General features: G+C 47.7%; 1 protein-coding gene across 2 annotated transcripts; it reads right to left on the reverse strand.

The window, feature by feature from the left end:
• Nucleotides 1-971: 971 nt before the first annotated feature.
• LOC149442024 (uncharacterized) lies at nt 972-15064 on the reverse strand. 2 transcript variants are annotated; one of them, XM_089656619.1, is made up of 2 exons: nt 14887-15064; nt 972-2125 (listed from the first exon to the last, which is right to left on the reverse strand). In XM_089656619.1, exon 2 carries the CDS (start codon nt 1823-1825, stop codon nt 1265-1267), a length of 561 nt encoding a protein of 186 aa, XP_089512745.1. In that variant the 5' UTR covers nt 1826-2125; nt 14887-15064; the 3' UTR covers nt 972-1264. The 2 variants fall into 2 exon arrangements, with proteins under 2 accessions (XP_089512745.1, XP_089512744.1); XM_089656618.1 differs by lacking the exon at nt 14887-15064 and adding an exon at nt 10436-10664.
• Nucleotides 15065-15344: the final 280 nt, after the last annotated feature.

Raw genomic sequence — 15344 nt, forward strand, 5'->3', positions numbered from 1 at the left:
CCTCAGTAACAATTCTGTGTCTGTCCCTAAGTAACAATTCTGTGGCCCTAAGTAATGTTTCTGTGGCCCTAAGTAACGGTTCTGTGGCCCTCACTAACAATTCTGTGTCCCTCAATAACAATTCTGTGTCTGTCCCTAAGTAACAATTCTGTGGCCCTAAGTAACGTTTCTGTGGCCCTAAGTAACGATTCTGTGGCCCTCAGTAACAAATCTGTGTCCCTCAGTAACAATTCTGTGTCTGTCCCTAAGTAACAATTCTGTGGCCCTAAGTAACGATTCTGTGGCCCTAAGTAAAGTTTCTGTGGCCCTAAGTAACGTTTCTGTGGCCCTCAGTAACAAATCTGTGTCCCTCAGTAACAATTCTGTGTCTGTCCCTAAGTAACAATTCTGTGGCCCTAAGTAACGTTTCTGTGGCCCTAAGTAACTATTCTGTGGCCCTCAGTAACAATTCTGTATCCCTCAGTAACAATTCTGTCTGTCCCTGAGTAACAATTCTGTGTCCCTAAGTAACGTTTCTGTGGCCCTAACTAACGATTCTGTGGCCCTAAGTAACGTTTCTGTGGCCCTAAGTAACGATTCTGTGGCCCTAACTAACGTTTCTGTGTCCCTAAGTAACGTTTCTCTGTACCTAACTCTCTCCCTGCATACAGCCAGGTCTGCCTCTGTTGAATGACTGGAGGCAAATGGAGAATTCTAAAATGGCCGCCATTTATAGCTCGACCATTACACTGTGCTGGCTGGCTGGCTGCTGATTGGCTAATGCGATCACATGTCATGAATGAATGCATTATGGGTCAGCGCGCCTTGTCTGAGCCCCTTCCCAGACATCCCCGCTCTGTCGCCGCACATGTCGCCGCCATTTTAGGAAAAATTTCGAAATTTTCTTAATATTCGAAACGAATTCCACTTCGCCTACTTCGATTCGCTCATCTCTAATGCTTATCTTAAAAAAATTGTCAAAAGATAAAATATTGAAATCCCTTCTAGTTGTGTATTGATGGACATAAGCACTAAACTCAGTTCATCAGATCATTACATTCCAGTTTGCGCAGATTTTAGTTTGTTTCTTTTAATGTAACATTTTATCTTTTCCCTTCTTCTCTAGCTTGTGGGATGACATTGGGGATGTGAAACTAGCTTGTGACACCTGAAACTTCTTTAATATCTCTTTTCTTCCAGAATTTAATCAATGCAGAAATTTGTGAATCCTCCGGTGATAGATTAGACCGGCATTAACTGTAAAAGTTTTGTCACATTGAGAGCATTAAAATGGCTTCTCTCTAGTGTGAATCCTCTGGTGTGTGATAAGATGTGACTTCCCTGTAAAAGCTTTATCACATTCAGAACACTGATAAGGCTTCTCTCCAGTGTGAATCCTCTGGTGTTTGAGAAAATTTGATTTCTTAATAAAAGCTTTATCACATTCAGGACACTGATATGGCTTTACTCCAGTGTGAATCCTCTGGTGTTCGAGAAGATTTGACTTCTGAGTAAAAGCTTTATCACATTCAGAACATTGATATGACTTCTCTCCAGTGTGAATTATCTGGTGTCTGATAAGATGTGACTGCTGTGTAAAAGCTTTATCACATTCAGAACACTGATATGACTTCTCTCCAGTGTGAATCATCTGGTGTGTGATAAGATCTGACTTCTCTGTAAAAGCTTTATCACATTCAGAACACTGATATGGCTTCTCTCCGGTGTGAAATCTTTGGTGTATCATAAGGCATCTCTTGCTTATAAAAGTTTTGCCACACTCAGAGCAAAAATATGGCTTCTCTCCCTTGCAAGCCTTCTGGTGTGTGATATATTTTCTCTCCATTGTAATATCTCCAAACAAGTAGTTTGAAATGACTCCTCTTATATATACGTGGTTTGGACTTTATTGTAAAGCCATTGTCACTTCCAGAACACTGAAATTACTTTTCTCCTGCTGGATCAATGTGGAAGAGGATCCAAACCATGACTTTTAGAACACAGATATGACTTGTATCCCGTGTGAATCCTCCAGTGAACTGCAGTAAAGACTTTCAGTCAATTAAGACATCCATATGTCTTGTTTTCCATGTGAGCTGTATTCATGAAGACCAAAATGTCCTAAAACCTTGGTTCATCAATCCACCTGTAGAGAAAGAAAAAATAATTCTATATAAAGGGCTACATAAAGTTGCTTTCTATTTTTAATATTCATTACTAAATATATCTTATGAATAGAAAGAATATGTACAGCATTATCTACAGTATTTTTTTTAATCAAATAGATTTTATTAAGAAAGTTTCTAAGTGCGCACAGTATTTCCACCATTCAGCCCAGACAATGGAGTCATACATTCTCACGTATAGGCAGTTGTGGCACTGTTACAGATCATACAGAACAATAACTTGCTTTGTCTATGGTGTCACTTTTACCTTTTATAAACAAATGAACAGAGAAAAGAAGAAACAGCCTAGAACAATTCAGCTGTACACGGCAAGTAACCCCCCCCAGTACATACATAGATATCTGACACCAAACAATGAGGCCCGTGTCTACAGGATCATACCCCAAGTACGGGTCTCCAATGTAGTTGGCCTCAGACACTCCGCTCTCTCCTGGCTCTCCTTCTATCTATCACAGCGCTCCTTCAGTGTTACCTATAATGCTACCACCTCCCCTTCACTCCTTCTCTCTGTCGGTGTTCCTCAAGGCTCTGTCCTCGGACCCCTCCTCTTCTCCATCTACACCTCCTCCCTTGGCCATATGATTAACTCCCACGGCTTCAACTACCATCTCTATGCCGATGACACACAAATCTATCTCTCTACCCCCCACCTCACCCCCTCAGTCTCCAATCGCATCACCACCCTACTAAGTGACATATCGACCTGGATGTCACTCCACTTCCTCAAACTCAACCTTTCCAAAGCTGAGCTTCTAGTATTCCCCCCAGCCCGTGCCCTCCCCGACTTCTCCATCAAGATCAACAACACTATTATTATTATTATTATTATACAGTATTTATATAGCGCCAACAGTTTGCTCAGCGCTGTACAATATAATGGGAGACAGTACACAGTGGATGAGTCTGGCTGCAGAATTCAGGATAGACTGAAGTGGGGATGGTCTGTGATGAGGTCGGCCGGTGAGGAGGGAGTTACAGTAGTCAAGTCGTGATATAATAAGGGAGTGAATGAGTTGCTTTGTAGTTTCTGGAGTTAGGAACGTGCATATTTTGGAGATGTTACAGAGGTGGAGTCTGTATGAATTTGTCAGCGATTGGACCTGGGGCTGGAAAGACAGATTGGAGTCTAGAATGACACCTAATACTCCGGCTTGCGGGGTGGGACTGATGGTGATGTTGTTGGTCGTGATGAAGAGGTCAGAGGGGGCACGGGCAGGGGGAAAACTAGGAGCTCAGTTTTGGCAAGGTTTAATTTGAGGAATTGGAGTGACATCCAGTCTGATAGGTCGTTCAGAAGGCTAGAGATTCGGGCGGACACTGAGGGGGTGAGGTGGGGGGTAGAGAGATAGATTTTGAGTGTCATCGTCATAGAGATGGTAGTTGAAGCCGTGGAAGTGTATTAGTTGACCAAGGGAGGGGGTGTAGATGTAGAAGAGAAGGGGCCCGAGGACAGAACCTTGGGGGACCCCTAACAGAGAGGGGGAGGTGGCAGCATTATAGGAAAAACTGAAGGAGCGTTGTGATAGATAGGAAGAGAGCCAGGAGAGAGCAGAGTCTCTGAGGCCAAAAGAGTATAGTTTTTTTTGAGGAGGGGGTGGTTGACCATGTCGAAAGACGCAGAGAGGTCAAGGAGTAGTAGCACTGAGTAGTGGCCATTGGCTTTGGAGGTTAGCAGGCCATTGGTGAGTTTGAGCAGGGCGGTTTTGGTGGAGTGTAGGGGACGGAAGCGTAGGATGGAGGAGAAGGGTGATCGTAGGAGTTGTGTGGGGACAGGGTCAAGAGGGCAGGTGGTAAGGTGAGCTTCAGAGAAGAGCTAAGTGATTATCAGTCCCACCCCTCATGCCAGGGTACTAGGTGTCATCCTAGACTTCAATCTGTCCTTTCAGCCCCAGGTCCAATCACTGAAAAACTCATGTAGACTTCACCTCCGCAACATCTCCAAGATACGCCCGTTCCTGACCTCGAAAACCACTAAGCAACTCATTCACTCCCTTATTATATCACGCCTTGTAACTCCCTCCTCACTGGCCTACCTCATCGCTGACTATCCCCACTCCAGTTCATCATGAATGCTGCTGCCAGACTCATTCACCTTACTAACCGTTCTGTATCAGCCACCCCTCTGCCAATCCCTCCACTGGCCTCCACTCAGTGTCCTCCATCCCTCTCTGCCAATCCCTTCACTGGCTTCCAATTGCCCAGCAGATAAAATTCAAAACACTAACACTGACGTATAAAGCTGTTCATAACACTGCCCCTAACTACATCACCGACCTTGTCTCTAAATACCACCCAAACCGTACTCTCCGCTCCTCGCAAGACCTCCTACTCTCTAGTTCCCTTGTCTCCTCCTCCCATGCTTGTCTCCAGGATTTCTCACAGGCTTCACCCATCCTCTGGAACTCCCTACCCCAAGCTATCAGGCTATCTCCTAATCTGCTCACTTTTAGGCACACTCTGAAAACTCATCTCTTCAGGGAAGCCTACCCGACCCCTGGTAACTACTGGAATCCCCTACTCCCCCAACCACTCCATCCCCCACAGCTAATTACCTCTTGTACCACTATCCCCTCCCTCCTAGATTGTAAGCTCCAAGGAGCAGGGCCCTCTAATCCCTCTTGTACTGAACTGTATTGTTACTGTACTGTCTCCCTCCATAATGTAAAGCGCTGAGCAAACTGTCGGCGCTATAGAAGTCCTGTATAATAATAATAATAGTCACCATTCAGTAGGATACAACTGGCCGTTCTCCTTCTATGGGGCTAAAAGAGCTAAGATTTTAAAAGCCTATGAAGAACTAACTAGGAGACAGCAAGGAGTATCCAGACAGTTCTGCCAGACATACATCTCCTGCGGGAATTACAAGGTTGGTTTTTCACATGTTAATGTGGCGATCACCTGCTCAATCCACTGTTGTCTGCTGGGAGTTTGAGATGATAGCCAAGATCGGGATATTTTTTATGGTCAAGCAGCCTCACTATTGCTATATGACTTGTAATAGGAGGAGGTGTAAATAATTCCTCCTCTATTGAGACCAAGAGGCACACCCGAGGAATATTGAATACCAACATTACAATACTGGTCATATCGTTCCACCTTTTGAATAATTTTGGACATCTCCAAAACGTGCATCAAATCCATAACATCACCACTACAATTGGAGTTATAAGTCGAAATCCCTCCTGTCCTAGCTGAACAATTGAGCTGGAGTCCTGAATGATCTATGCAAAGGAAATGACTGAGTTTCTGTGAAGAGGACAAAGAGATGAAAGGTATGGAGGTCACAATCACCTCCCACCACTCTCTCTTATTTTCTCTGTTTCCCATTTCTTTCTATAAGTCTTCGGCAAGAGTCAAAAGACTGGAATATATACAGATGAAACTCAAAAAATTAGAATATGGTGCAAAAGTTCATTTATTTCAGTGATGCAACTGAAAAGGTGAAACTAATATATGCGATAGACTCATTACATGCAAAACAAGATAGTTCAAGCCGTGATTTGTCATCATTGTGATGAATATGACTTACAGCTCATGAAAACCCCAAATCTACAATCTCAGAAAATGAGAATATTGTGAAAAGGTGGAATATTCTTGGCTCAAAGTGTCCCACTCTAATCAGCTCATTCAGCCATAACACCTGCAAAGGGTTCCTGAGCCTTTAAATGGTCTCTCAGTCTGGTTCAGTAGGAATCACAATCATGGGAAAGACTGCTGACCTGACACCATCACTGACACCCTCCATAAGTAGGGAAAGCCTTGGCATCAGGGATGCTTCTCTCTCCTGGTTCTCCTCCTACCTCTCCCAACGCTCCTTCAGCGTCACCTACAACACTGCCACCTCCCCCTCCCTCCCTCTCCCTGTTGGGGTCCCCCAAGGCTCTGTCCTTGGGCCCCTCCTCTTCTCCATCTATACCTCCTCCCTTGGCAAACTTATTCACTCCCACGGCTTCAATTACCATCTCTATGCCGACGACACCCAAATCTACCTCTCCACCCCCCAACTCACCCCCTCACTCTCCGCCCGCATCGTCCACCTTCTAAACGACATATCAGACTGGATGTCGCTCCATTTCCTCAAACTTAACCTATCCAAAACCGAGCTCCTGGTCTTCCCCTCACCCCGTGCCCCCCCCCAATCCTCTCCATCACTACTAACAACGCCACGATCTCTCCCACCCCACACGCCAAAATCCTGGGTGTCACCCTGGACTCCCACCTCTCCTTCCTACCCCACATCCAACTGATATCCAGATCTTGCAGGCTCCACCTCCACAACATCTCCAAGATATGCACATTCCTCACCCCAGACACCACCAAACAACTCGTACACTCCCTCATCATCTCACGCCTCTACTACTGCAACTCCCTCCTCACTGACCTACCCAAACAAACGCTATCCCCACTCCAGTCAATCCTAAACTCAGCGGCTAGGCTCATCCACCTCACCAAGCGTTCCATATCTGCCTCCCCCCTCTGCCAATCCCTTCATTGGCTCCCGATTGCCCAACGCATCAAATTCAAACTGCTAACTCTGACCTACAAAGCCGTTCACAATGCTGCCCCGAGTTACATAACTGACCTGATACCCAAGTACTACCCTACCCATGCCCGCCGCTCCTCTCAGGACCTCCTAGTCTCTAGCTCCCTGGTCTCCTCCTCCCACGCCCGATTACAGGACTTCTCCAGGACTTCCCCCATCCTACCCCAACCATCAGACTGTCACCTACCCTCCTCACCTTCAGGCGCACCATGAAAACCCTCCTCTTTAGGGAAGCCTACCCCAACCTCCCCTAACACCTGACCTCACCTAACAACTAACCTCCTCCACTCCTCCCACCACTCCATCCCCCACAGCCATCTCCTCCTGTACCACCTTCCCCTCCCTCCTAGATTGTAAGCTCGAAAAAGCAGGGCCCTCGAACCCCTCGTGTAGTGTATTGTTACTGTCTTGTCTCATGTTCTGTCCCCCTTGCAACTGTACAGCGCTGAGCATACCCTTTGGCGCAATATAAACACTGTATAATAATAATAATAATAATAAAAAGGGAATTGCAGAAGAAGTTGGATGTTCCCAAAGTGCTGTATCAAAGCACATTAATAGAAAGTTATGTGGAAGGGAAAAGAGTGGAAGATAAAGGTGCACAAGCAGCAGGGATGACCACAGCCTGGAGAGGATTGTCAGGAAAAGGCCATTCAAAAGTGTAGCAACCAGTGGAACTGTGCGGCACCACCTTATTGGTTGCTAAGATGCAGGCACTTGCACTGCATCATGGGTTGTTATGGTGAAACCTACGTAACAGCCAATGATGCTTTGTGACAATCATTGGTTGCTAAAGTCCGAACAGCTTCCTCGGTTGCTAGGATGGCGGTGGCTTCCAGTATCCTAGCCACCAAACCAAAAACTCTCATTTAGTGACAGTAGGGATTCCACCACTAAATAAATGAGTTCTGGCTGCAGCAGAGGTTTTGCAGGTTGGTGAACAAAATGGATGAACTGGCCGATACATGGACCTTGTAAAACTTAGAGGACATATACATTGAAGAGCAGGACTTACAGATCTGAGACACAGAAACCTGATGATGAGAAGCCCAAGAAGTGCTCACTACTGGAGTGGGCTTCAATAATGGAAAGGAGGCACTTTGTCACGTAATTCATAGGCCTGAAAAACAATCTGTTCAATCCACTTAGAACCTTTCAAATTCAATCAGAAATAATGGACCCGGAAGAGTGAGAACCTCTTTTTAAGGACCCTCTAGAAGAACAAACAGGGAATCCATCTGCCTTAGAAAATCAGCGGGCGAGAGGTGAACCCCGACTGTCCCCAATACATCCAGACAATGGAGAGACATCTACTCGGGGGGAACTAGTGCTAGACTCAGGGAGGGCAATGCAATCTCTTCATTAAAGTCATACTAAACACACACGGTGCCATCTCCATGGTCCCTTCTCTTTCTGTATGTGGATGGGTTCAATATCGAAATTGTCTCCATATTCTGTAAACTTATATTGGGGAGAAAAGTCCAAAATAGAAAGTCCTTCCAATTCTTGTGTAAAAACTGAAAATGGGTTTAATAATGAAATAGCAAGCAAGCTTACAAGAATAATCTTCAAATCCAGAATGAAAACTAATAATAATAGAAGTGTAGTTATATTCTTGAGATAGGAATTGTGTGGAATCATGTGTGTGTATAGCAGTGGGCAGCTCTTCCTCATGGAAGGGTCTCCCCTCCAGTCTTTGTTCTCTTCCTTGTACTCTGTTAGGAGCAATTCAGCCCCCACCTTCTCCTAAAAGTGAGCTGGGTTTCCTCCTGCGTCTTATAGTCCCACTATACTGGAGTCTCTGGAGACAAATGCCTATGCACGGAAAACACTTTCAGCCTTGCTCCCCTCCCTTCTCTGAAATCCAATACTCGGGGCCCCTTTTCAGAGCCACACTGATCTTCCATCAGAGGTGGGGGATGGCATGGTCCATGTGAAAGCAATGATATACATGATATAATAGAACTTTACCTATCATCTGAATCCCATCATATTACAGACGCCAATAGATGGATTTTCAATGTAAACTCCTTTTTCATTTGAATATGTTAATCAGGGAATCCTACAGTGTAAAGGACTTCCATTCCTAACTTATACATACTTAAACCTTTATGTACTAAATGCATGTGAGACCTTATCCTCATACAACCTAGGGGGAGGGGTGCAAGCCAACGTACGACTAATTGACACCACATGTCCCTAGAATATACAGACTAAGCCATGTCTATGTAAATACACACATACTGTATATATATATATACACACACAGAGGCATACCTCGGTTTAGGAATTTAATTCGTTCTGCGGGACTTTTTGTATAGCAAAAAATTCATAAACCGAAACGCGGTTTTCCATAGGAATGCATTGAAAACCAATTAATCCGTTCCGGAGGTCAGAAAAAGTAAACGCCACTAAAATACTGCAGGAGGTATTTGATGGAGTCATGCGGTATTTTAGTAGTGACAACCATGCGGTAATGTTTCAGCTTTCTGCAGGGTTCCCCACTGACAGATGAATGTAAAAGAATTGCCAGCAATTAAAAAATAATCAAAAAACAGCATGAGGTCCCCCCTCCCATCCATACCAAGCCCTTCAGGTCTGGTATGGATTTTGAGGGGAATTCCCACGCCAACATTTTTATAAAAAATGTCTTGGGGGTCCCCGAAATCCACACCAAACCCTTATTTGAGCATGCAGCCCGGCAGGTCAGGAAAGGGGGGGAGCAAGCGCCCCCCCTCCTGAACCATACCAGGCCACATGCCCTCAACATGGGTGGGTCCTTTGGGGCAGGAGGGGCTCCCCCCCAAAGCACCTTGTCCCCATGTTGATGGGGACAAGGGCCCCTTCTCCACAACCCTGGCCAGTGGTTTTGGGGGTCTGCAGGCAGGGGGCTTATCAGAATCTGGAAGGCCCCTTTAACAAGGGAGACCCGAGATCCCCCCCCCCCCCATGTGAAGGAGTATGGGGTACATGGTACTGCTACACATTCACAAAAAAACAAAAAGTGTAGTGTGAAAAAAGACAGGAGAGGGTCTGTGACAAGTCCTCTATTATAGGAAAAACTAAAAGAATGTCCCCCGCAGTAGATCCAACACCAATCACGATGTCCGCCATCACCGCCACTGCCGCTGCAGCACCGGTAAAATTATTTTAAAAAAAGGCTCTGTTTCAGATGATGGGAGCCCCCTTGCCCCAAAGCACCCCCCCATGTTGAGGGCATGTGGCCTGATATGGTACGGGGGGGGGCACTCGCTCGTCCCCCTCCCCTTTCCTGACCTGCCGGGCTGCATGCTAGGATAAGGGTCTGGTATGGATTTTGTGGGGCCTCCACACCATTTTTTTTTTAAATTTTGGCATGGGAGTTCTGACACTGGGGGGAAACTGACTTGGTGTCACTGACATCCCCAGTGACACCATTACAGTGATCAGTGCTAAAAAAAAAAGCACTGACACTGTGCTAATGACACTGGGCAGGAAGGGGTTAACATGAGGGGCGATCAAAGGGTTAGCTGTGTGCTGGGAGTGTTTTACTAGGGTGGGGGGAGGGGGGTCAAAGGATGCATTGAGGTGCTGGGACAATAAAGGGAACTCTTGGACAGATTGTCGGTGACAACTGCCTGCTGAGGTCTAATTAACACAAAACTAAAAGAAGGTCGTAGCTCTGTTGAGGGGGTTAGAAGGAGGTTGGTGGGGGGCAGAGAGGAACATTATGGAGATCTGCACTGACCTTGGGACCATTGAGGGACCAGTAATGGTAGCTGTACTGTAGATCTGCTTCATTGCCGGGTTCAGCTCCATTACCACCACCAAGTGATCTTCCATATACCAGCAAAGACAAGGGTGAAGCTCAAAATCTCATTCAGTCATCTTCCATGAGAACATGCCCCCCCTCTGCCTTGTCCCACACCATCCCCCATCCTGTGTCAGTGTGCAGGGGGGTGCAGGAGGATATTCTAGTCTGCTGGTCTATATTAAGTAGGGTGGGAGAGGAGGGGGAGGGGTATTAGGATACATGTCATGTATGTCAGCTGTGCTGCATCATTATTGGCCCCAGACCTGCATTCCGGACAGTTCAGTGTACAGACAGAGGGGGGATTTACTAAATGCAACTAGGCTGTTCACTTTACACTTTTCACAGAACTTTCCCACGGAGCTTAGTGAATGCGGTGAAATTTGACTTTGCAAAGAATATCCAATCACACACAAAGAAAATGTAAAAAATGCAATTTTGCTTCCACATGATTGGATGATGGAAGTCAGGAGAGCTTCACCTCATTACCCGACCCCTCGTCTACTAAGGTACATTTCTTATCCTTCTGGTATTCAAGGGGTTAAAAAAAAATGAGGTTTGTATTATTATTTCAGCCAGCGGTCATGTAAAATTGATCCGGGCAGCTGTAGAAGCAGCCAATCACTTTACAGTACGGAGAATGTGCCGCCCCTCCCCCCTGCTGGTGCCTGCCGTGTTTCCTCCAGGATGTCCAGGACGGAGGAACATCGGTAAACCACTTCATCTTACTAAGCAGGAGGAGCTTGGAGAGGATCTGATCCCCCGATCTCATCTGTGATGACTGAACCCCGAAATGACAAACATTCTGTCACTTCCAGGTTCAGATCCGCCATTCCCGACTGCTGTAGTTGGGTTAGTAGCAGTGGAGGGCAGGGGAGACATTGGGGGTCTAATAGACCCCTGAGGTCTTCATGTAGAGGTCTTGGGTTAGTAGCAGTGGAGGGCAGGGGAGACATTGGGGGTCTAATAGACTCCTGAGGTCTTCATGTAGAGGTCTTGGATTAGTAGCAGTGGAGGGCAGGGGAGACATTGGGGGTCTAATAGACCCCTGAGGTCTTCATGTAGAGGTCTTGGATTAGTAGCAGTGGAGGGCAGGGGAGACATTGGGGGTCTAATAGACTCCTGAGGTCTTCATGTAGAGGTCTTGGGTTAGTAGCAGTGGAGGGCAGGGGAGACATTGGGGGTCTAATAGATCCCTGAGGTCTTCATGTAGAGGTCTTGGGTTAGTAGCAGTGGAGGGCAGGGGAGACATTGGGGGTCTAATAGACTCCTGAGGTCTTCATGAAGAGGTCTTGGGTTAGTAGCAGTGGAGGGCAGGGGAGACATTGGGGGTCTAATAGACCCCTGAGGTCTTCATGAAGAGGTCTTGGGTTAGTAGCAGTGGAGGGCAGGGGAGACACTGGGGGTCTAATAGACCCCTGAGGTCTTCATGAAGAGGTCTTGGGTTAGTAGCAGTGGAGGGCAGGGGAGACACTGGGGGTCTAATAGACCCCTGAGGTCTTCATGAAGAGGTCTTGGGTTAGTAGCAGTGGAGGGCAGGGGAGACACTGGGGGTCTAATAGACCCCTGAGGTCTTCATGAAGAGGTCTTGTCACCTGCCTGATGCTATTGCATAGAGGACATGTTAGCTCTCTTGTTATATAGTTATACCCCCTCCCCCGCACATCCAAACAAATGTAAATGTGCACACAAGCGTATGTAAGCAGCCATAGCATGGCCAGGGGCGGACTGACAACTCATGGGGAAATCGGGGATAATGGGGCCCCTGTGTCCCTGCTCACATTCAAAGCACACCCATAAAAGCCTATAAAAAGGTGCCAGGGGCATTTCATGGGGCCCTCTACTGACCCAGGGCCCTCAGGCTTTGCCCAAGTGCTCAAATGGTCAGTCCACCCCTGTGCATGGCACATCACGTCTGAGTGAGAGGAATAAGTCGAGGGCCATCATTCACAGGTTACTACACGTTATATAAACCTGATGACCTATAAAGGATTGGAGAGCACCCCTATGGCAGATTTCAGCCCCCATAGTTCTTTGCCATGTCATAGGTGCGTACAGTTTGGAGTCTGGACATGTTTGGTATCTGTTTAGTCGATGCAACGTCATCATTTTTATCTCACCAATGACTGGGCATTATACGGAGTTTGCGCACACTAACATTCATTTCAATGGATTTCTTTCCCTGAAAATATGCATTTGATAAACAGCCGCACAAATAGTTTGCCACATAACAAATGTAAACTGCCACCATTTAATCTCCAGGGTCTCTGCTTTCAGAAAATATATCATTGTTTGGGGGGGAAATAAATATCTGGTATAAAATGCTGATCTGAACACAAACAATTGCCCCATAGACACACGGATAAGCCGAGACATTCCCAAACCGTTTCCAGGGGCATCTTTTGTGTCTTTTTGCTGTGCGTCCAGCAAGGCCTTGTAGGCGGAGAGATACTTTAACCACTTTTGACCAATTTTTTACACCCGGTAAAATCTGCATTTATTGTTCAGTCTGACTGGATCACAGGTCAGGTGCAATGCGTTGACCAATTGCAGCGCGTGATGATGTCACAAGGGGTGGGGTAAACCCCCGCCCCCATGTGATGTCATCACTCCATATAAGAACTGTCATGGAGGGGGCAGCTGTCAGACGGCGGGATCCGGAGTCACAAGTTTTTCCTTTTTCAGGGTAGCGATGGAGGCGGGCATCGTGAGTGACGTTGGATCTACTTCGGGGGACATTTTTTACATTTTTATTTTTAATAAAGGACTTGTCACACACCGTCTCCTGTCATTTTTACACTACAATTTTATTTTGTGTGAATGAGTAGCAGTACCATGTACCCCATACTCATTCACATGGGGGGGCTTCCAGATTCCGATAAGCCTCCCCGGACAGACAGTACAGAGGACAGGGGGCATTGTGGGGGACAGTAGGGAGGACAAGGAGTAGTGTGGGGGACAGTAGGGAGGACAGGGGGTACTGTGGGGGACAGTAGGGAGGACAGGGGGCATTGTGGGGGACAGTAGGGAGGACAGGGGGGCAGTGTGGGGGACAGTAGGGAGGACAGGGGGCAGTGTGGAGACAGTAGGGAGGAAAGGGGCATTGTGGGGGACAGTAGGGAGGAAAGGGGGCATTGCGGGGGACAGTAGGAATGAAAGGGGCATTGTGGGGGACAGTAGGGAGGATGGGGGTAGTGTATGGGAAAGTAGGGAGGACATTGAGGCAGTGTGGGGATAGTAGGGAGGACAAGTAGCAGTGTGTGGGACAATAGGGAGGACAAGGGGGCAGTTTGGGGGATGGTAGAGAGGACGGGGCAGTGTGGGGACAGTAGGGAGGACAGGGGGCAGTGTGGGGGATAGTAGGGAGGACAGGGGGCAGTGTGGGGGATAGTAGGGAGGACAAGCAGCAGTGTGTGGAACAGTAGGGAGGACAGGGGGCAGTGTGGGGGACAGTAGGGAGGACAAGTAGCAGTGTGTGGGACAGTAGGGAGGACAGGGGGCATTGTGGGGGACAGTAGGGAAGACAGGGAGCATTGTGGGGGATATAGGGATGACAGGGGGAAGTGTGGGGACAGTAGGGAGGACAGGGGGCATTGTGGGGGACAGTAGGGAGAACCGGCAACATTGTGGGGGGACAGTAGGGAGGACAGGGGGCAGTGTGGGGGACAGTAGGGAGAACAGGGGACATTGTGGGGGACAGTAGGGAGAACACGGGACGTCGTGGGGGCAGTAGGGAGGACAGGGGGTAGTATGGGGGACAGTGGGGAGGACAGGGAGCAGTGTGGGGGACGGTGGGGAGTACAGGGTGTTGTAGGGTTGACAGAAAAACAGTCAGGGGGTTTTCTGATTCTTGTAGTTCCCCTACATCCTGCACTCCACACCTTGTGTATAAGTGACCCCAGTAATGACGGGTCATGTCTACACCTCTGTGTCCGGGGTCACACCCTTTCCATGGCATCTGCTCTATGAAAGAGCCCCCCAAAGATGCATGAAAGACACTTTGAGTCTGGTGTGGATATTAGGGGGTTAATCACACAAATATATAAAACATAGTGTGAGGTCCCTGTAGAAAATCCATAGTGGACCCCCAATCCGAGCATGCAGCCAAGCTGGCCAGGGAAGGGAGTGCCAAGCATGCAGCCAAGCTGGCCAGGGAAGGGAGTGCCAGGCATGCAGCCAAGCTGGCCAGGGAAGGGAGTGCCAAGCATGCAGCCAAGCTGGCCAGGGAAGGGAGTGCCAAGCTGGCCAGGGAAGGGAGTGCCAGGCATGCAGCCAAGCTGGCCATGGAAGGGAGTGCAAGGCATGCGGCCAAGCTGGCCAGGGAAGAGAGTGCCAGGCATGCGGCCCCCTCCTGAACCATATGAGGGGTACTCTGTATAGACCCTCACCAGTCCTCCTCTGGATTCCTCTAGTCCTCCTTCTCTCCAGGAATGGCTGGGATGAGTCCTTTGGCTTTGAGTGACGGGAAGTGGAGACGTTCTCTTCCTTCTCATGTCCTCTTTACTCTTTCAGAGGGAAAAGTTTCCCCATCAATGGAGAGAGATGGAGGGGAGTCTGAAGGTCTTCTCTGGAAGATCCCATTACATTCCACACCCAGACATAGAGATTCCGCCACATGGGAGGTCATGTGACAGCCAAGAAGATTCCCCATTAGAGAGGCCCCCCTCCCCCCACCACCAGATGGATAGAGACTAAGAATAGACAAGACGGGACACTACAGGCTCTACAGACAAACTGTGTATATACTGTATATAATACCCGGGACACGAGGAAAGGGGGACGGCACACTGGGGACACCCACAGAGGAATAGTATGTCCCTTATATTGGTGTCAGTGGAGTAGTATG

Source organism: Staurois parvus, unplaced genomic scaffold, assembly GCF_062004578.1.
Source record: "Staurois parvus isolate SC_StPar_1 unplaced genomic scaffold, SC_StPar_1.0 ptg000921l, whole genome shotgun sequence".
Taxonomy (NCBI): domain Eukaryota; kingdom Metazoa; phylum Chordata; class Amphibia; order Anura; family Ranidae; genus Staurois; species Staurois parvus.